This window comes from Staurois parvus, unplaced genomic scaffold, assembly GCF_062004578.1.
Source record: "Staurois parvus isolate SC_StPar_1 unplaced genomic scaffold, SC_StPar_1.0 ptg000833l, whole genome shotgun sequence".
Taxonomy (NCBI): domain Eukaryota; kingdom Metazoa; phylum Chordata; class Amphibia; order Anura; family Ranidae; genus Staurois; species Staurois parvus.
This window is the reverse complement of record NW_028318629.1, coordinates 95,355-101,299: the sequence shown is the minus strand read 5'-3', so window position 1 is coordinate 101,299 and position 5,945 is coordinate 95,355. Positions and strand designations below refer to the sequence as shown.

Sequence of the window (5,945 nt, the reverse complement as noted above, 5' to 3'; positions counted from 1 at the left end):
GAGACAACCATACCGTCCGCAGTGCAGCACCACCACCTTCCAGCTAAACCTTGGTTAACTGGGAATATCCACCGGGCCCCCCATACCTCGGATGGGGTCCCACACCATTGTTTTCCTTCCAAGATGAGAACCGCCTCCAAAGACCAACAACCGCCACAGCACGCTGGGTAAGCCCTTACCCATGCGTGCCACGCCACAAACGAACCGCCCGTAGAATGCCGTCCTGCAGCTCCAGGGACCACAAATCCGTGCCCACCGCATTCAAATGCACTCCATCACTGCGAAGGTACCGCCAAGTATCCACCTCCAACTCCACATGCCGAACCACCAATCCCCCATTACGACTAAAAAAGCGCCCCACCTCCCGGTTGACCTTAATCCTGGCCTTGTTGAGCCGCTCCACCGACCGCGCCAAGAAGTGCGGGCGACCATGTCAGACCACACCACCACCAGCCCCGGAAACTCACGCCGCAACAGAAGAAAATCCAGCTTGACATCTCTAACCAGCTCCCGCATGGACCTACCCCCCAAATCGTTGCCACCCGCGTGAATCACCAACACATCCGGTGGCCTATCCAGCCGCGCAAAACGCCGCACCTCTGGCACAACACGACTCCACAACATGCCCGGCACACCTAACCAGCGGACACAAACCTCCCGTCTATCCAACCCCAGCTGCCTGCCATTAGGCCGAACATCCGCCCGCCTGGCCCCCCAAAAAACATACGAGTGACCCAGGATCCACACCAGGCACACCGCTCCACCTGAAAGAAAAGAAACAATACCGCCAGAACAAAACAGCACAGGGACAGAACCGCAACAACCTCCCACAACCCAAACCACAGGACCGCCCACTAAGCCCGCAACAAATGCGGCCGAACGTACAGGCGAAATCTCTGGGAATCCCACCTACCTATGCGCTTCACCACATCCTCCGACAGCCCCCACCTGGCCGCCTCCGTAGCAGCCCCTATCCTAAACGAGTGCGACGCATACAAAGACGCATCCAAACCAGCAGCCGTCAAACACCGGCGAAAAACCGCCACAAACTGAAAACGCGTTAAAGGGGAGCCATCAACATGCCTGAAAAAGGACCCCCGCCCCCCAGGGCGACGGGACAAAAATTCCCGAACCGCCTGAACAGGGCACACCAGTGAACCCGGAAGAGCGAAAAAACGCACCTGCGCACCCCTGCCCAATTGATCCGTCTTAGACCGACGGACCAGAACCTCCACCCAATCTTCGGAGCACACAACCTCCTCCACCAACAACCCCCCAAGAACCGACTTGGACGGACTAACGAGCTCCCCAATGCGCAAAGCCCCAAAAAACGCCACCGCAAAGGCAGCCCGAAATAAAACCACCTCAAAATCCGAAGAACACACAGTCCGCAAATGCTCAAACAAAGACCCCAACAACTCGAACGACACCGGACGACGAGAATCCCTACAACGATGAGCCCTCCGATAACCCCGCAAAGCCTGTCGAACCCAAAAATCCTTAGTAAAATCCCTACACCCTTGCAACTTAAAGAAAAACGCCAATGCCGCTAGACGGCGATCCACTGCGGACGCCGACACCCCCCGCTCCAAACTCCGCGCCAAGAAGTACAACACCGCCACACGCACCTCCGGCCCCCAGGGATCAATAGCTACCAGCCCCAACAGCTCCAGCCATTCCCGCCAGACCGTAGAGTAAGCAGACCAAGTCGCCTCACTCACCGACCGCCGGATCCACCCCGCAACGACTCCAAGGCAATCTCCCACAGCCAGTCGGGACAAGGAACCCCGTGTTGCTCCGCCGCCGGCGCCAACTCCCGGAATTTGTCCCACTGAAAACGAGACAAAGCGTCAGCTAAGGTGTTGTCAACCCCAGGGAGATGTACCGCATGAAGAAAAACATTCAGCTGCAAGCAACGCAACACCAAGTGGCGAAGCAGGGCCACCACCGGTCGGGAAGAAGCCGAGACCCTATTGATGACCTGAACCACCCCCAAATTGTCGCAGTGAAAACGCACCTTTTGATTCCGAAAATTCTCCCCCCAAACCTCAACCGCCAAAACCACTGGAAACAATTCCAACAGCGCAAGGTTACTGAGAAAACCTGCCTCCCGCCAGGAAGCCGGCCACGAGGCCGCACTCCACCGACCCCGGAAATAGGCCCCGTATCCCGCAGAAGCCGCCGCGTCCGTGAACAGCTCCAAGTCAAAATTACTAACCGGGCCCGACATCCAAAGCGCCCGGCCGTTGAAAGAATCCAAAAAGGTGTGCCACAACTGCAAGTCCTCCCGATGCTCCCGAGTCAGCCGAATGAAATGAAAAGGGGAAGCAATACCCGCCGTCGCCGCCGCCAACCGGCGGCAGAACACCCGACCCATCGGCAGGATCCGACAAGCAAAATTAAGTTTTCCCAACAATGACTGCAAGGGCCGCAGCTGAATTTTACGCTTCCCCTGAACCGCACGAATTTCACCCTGAAGGGCCAACAGCTTCTCTTCCGGCAGCCGGCACTCCATGGCGCCAGCATCCAAAACAATGCCCAAGAAAGTCATCACCGAAGCCGGACCCTCCGTCTTGTCAGCCGCCAAAGGAATCCCGAAACGGTCAGCAACGTGCTGCAACGTAGCAAGCAAAACCGCGCACACCCCGGAAGCCGGCGGACCCACGCAAAGAAAATCATCCAAATAATGGATGACCGAATTCACCCCGGAAACATCCCGAACCACCCACTCCACGAACGAACTGAACTTCTCAAACAGCGCACAAGAGATAGAACACCCCATGGGCAAACACCTATCAACGTAAAACGCGCCCTGCCAACGGCAACCCAAAAAACGAAAACTGTCCGGATGAACCGGCAACAGCCGGAACGCCGACTCAATGTCGGACTTCGCCATGAGTGCACCGCGCCCATATCGACGAACCCAGAACACTGCCGCATCAAAGGACGTGTAAGACACCGAACACGACTCCGGATCTATAGCGTCATTCACCGACCCCCCCTTAGGGAAGGACAGGTGGTGAATTAACCGAAACGCATTTGGCTCCTTCTTAGGCACAACCCCCAAGGGAGAAACCACCAGATCCGCAAACGGCGCACAAGTAAACGGACCACCCATACGACCCAACCCCACTTCCTTCCGCAACTTAGCCGAAACCACCTCAGCATGCTGCAAGGCCGACCGTAAGTTCCGAGCTAAGGGGGGGACCAAAGTCAAAGTACAGGGGATGCGAAAACCCTCCAAAAAACCAGCCGTCAGCAGCACCGCCGCAGCCCGATCAGGATATCTATTTAAGAAAGGCTCCATCCTTTCCACCCGCACCGGCGTCGTCCCTCTTACCCGCAGGCTCTCCGGGAGGGCCTCTACCCCGCCTGAAGCAGCGCGAGAAAGGATGGGATCCACCGCACCCGGAACACTCGTGCCTAAACCTACAGGACCCTCCAAAACGACAAGTGCCCTCCTGGAACTGCCAGCAGAAACCCCTACGCTTGGCGGCCGATTGTCCCGGGGAAAACGAACCACCGGCCCCGCCCTGAAAAAACGGACCAGGAGCCCGCGGCGGCGCCATGAGCCGCATCCAAAGGCCAATGTCCTTGTGGTCCCAACGCAAAGACGGGCGAACAGCCCTCCGCTGCCTAAACTGCTCATCGTACCGAAGCCACGCAGACCCGCCGTAAACCCTGTGAGCCTCACTAATGGCGTCCAGGTAACAGAACAACGCCGAGCAATGCTCCGGAGCTTTCTCCCCAATGACACTGGCCATGATTGCGAAAGCCTGCAACCAATTCGCAAAAGTACGGGGAATAAGCCGAAAACGCCGCCGCTCCGCATCCTCCCGTCTACCGTCATCAACCCGGGACCCATCAAACGGAAAACGCTCCAAAGGCAAGAGCGTGAATATGTCCACATACTCCCCGTTCCAAATTTGTTCCCGCACGGCCGACTGCAAATGCGCACCCAAGGGGCCCTCAAAACACACATACACTTCCCCCTTCGCAGAGTCCGCCACGCCGACAGGTCCGGACACCCCCGAACCCTCCCCCAAAAACGCGGAAGGAACCGCAGAACCCATAATCCCAGACTCCGCGGAAACCACCCCAGGCCCAGAACCAAGCGGAGAAGAGACCCCCAGGCCCCGCACTACCCCGCTGTCCCGTCCCGGAACCGCGAGCCCGTCCCCACCGGCCGGCGGGAGCCACGCAGAAACAGGCCCAGGGGTCCCAACACCGCCCCGCTCCAGCCGCCGCACCAAGTCCCGCAAACCGGAAAGTACCTCCCCGAGACCCCCACCAAAACCAGACAGGGGAACGCCGCCAACGACCGCCGCCGAGGCCGCACCCACCGGGGCGGCCTGACCGCCCCCCAGCAGATCCCGCAACGCAGAAGAAAAAGAGACAGACACAGGAACAGATAACTCACCAGGCTGCCTAGGAGATGTCCCATCAGCCGCGCACTCCCGCTCCATCGATGAAGAGCGACGAGCCGTCACCCCCGCATCGGGTTCAGACAGCTCGCCCTCCGACCTCTCGTCCACCACTCGACGACCGGATGGCCTCCCAGTCCCAGGAGCCACGGGTCCCGCAGGGTTGTGCCGCTCCCGACTCTGCCTCTGGGCACCAGCCATCCCTGTCGCCAGCCCTGGGCTCCGTCCAGCAGCACTCCGCCCAGCGCTGCACGTCTTCTTCCGGCTTCTGGGAGCCCCGGCTCCCGACCGTCCAGGGGGCCCACCAGCCGCATCAGGGGACAGCCCAGCAGCCGCAGCTGACCGCCTCCCGCGCCGAGCTCCCTCCCTGACAGGCACAATGTCAGCGGAGGAGCCGGTAAAAGCACTCCCTCTCCTGCCGCCACGCCGTGCGGGCGGGGGGGAGGGACTAGCAGACGAAACCCCGCCCGCCGAGCGCACTGCACGTCCTCCTCTCCGTGCGGGCGGGGGGGAGGGGCCACCTGGCGAAACCCCGCCCACCGGACTCACGACACGGCCTCCTCTCCGCGCTGGCGGGACGGAGGGCCCACTCGGCGAAGCCCCGCCCGCCGAGCGCACTCCACGGCCGCTTCTCTGTGCTGGCGGGGTGGAGGGGCCACCCGGCGAAACCTCGCCCGCCGAGCACACCACGTGTCGTCCTCCTCTCCGTGCGGGCGGGGAGGAGGGGCCACCCGACGAAACCCCGCCCGCCGAGCTCCGCCATCGCCGGGGATTCCTCCCGGCACCGCCGCTAGCAGAGGCCAGTGAGCGCCCTGCCAGCGGGGCCGGAGGGTCCCGAGGGGGGCTCCCAATGCGGCGCTGAGCTCCAGGGGGCGGGGCCGGACTAAAGCGCTCCGGAGGCCTAGACCTCCGAGCACATGGGCGCCCCCGCCCCCCCGCTGCTGGTGACAAGACCGGGTCTCCCAACAGATCAGAGACCCGGCCCTGCAACCAGCCCATACCTCGCTCTTCCGCCGCCTCCCGAAGCTGTGCCACCAGGGCCTCCATGCCGCAGGTCAGATAGGAGGGGGAATTGCAGGACCCAGCTCAAATGAAGCTCTGGTCCTTGCACTCATCCAGCTGCAATGACGCCCCTTCCGCAGCAACCCCCACCCTACGGTGCCACAGACACCTCCTACACTCCACGTCTGCCAATCCAATTATTCCCAATCCCATTCCCCACCCCTTGGAGCTAAATTTTTTAACCCTTTCCGTTCCCAACCACTCTGGGCCTAGTCATGTATGCCCTGCGCTATTTCCATTCTTCCCTATTCGCTACGGGCATTTCTATACTCAGATTTGGGCAAGAAGAGGAGATTACTGTATAAATCTGCTTTATGGGTCAGTCCACCTAAAATGGATATTTGAATTATGGGTGGTGATTAGTAAATGGAGACCCCTCATATCTTAGGAATTCACAGTCTTCTCCATAAAATTCTTGGCTATGATAATGCACTAAAAGTGCCTCACAGTTTCTACCAC

The 5,945-nt window shown here is 60.1% G+C and overlaps 1 protein-coding gene across 1 annotated transcript; it reads right to left on the bottom strand.

Moving 5' to 3' along the window:
• Positions 1–1,644: 1,644 nt before the first annotated feature.
• On the bottom strand, positions 1,645–3,185 carry LOC149443744 (uncharacterized). Its single transcript, XM_089655337.1, has one exon. It carries the CDS (start codon positions 3,116–3,118, stop codon positions 1,718–1,720), a length of 1,401 nt encoding a protein of 466 aa, XP_089511463.1. The 5' UTR covers positions 3,119–3,185; the 3' UTR covers positions 1,645–1,717.
• Positions 3,186–5,945: the final 2,760 nt, after the last annotated feature.

What these genes read in the sequence shown, in the direction of transcription:
- LOC149443744 (XM_089655337.1), bottom strand. Translation starts at nt 3,118, where the DNA reads ATGGGTGGTCCGTTTACTTGTGCGCCGTTTGCGGATCTGGTGGTTTCT.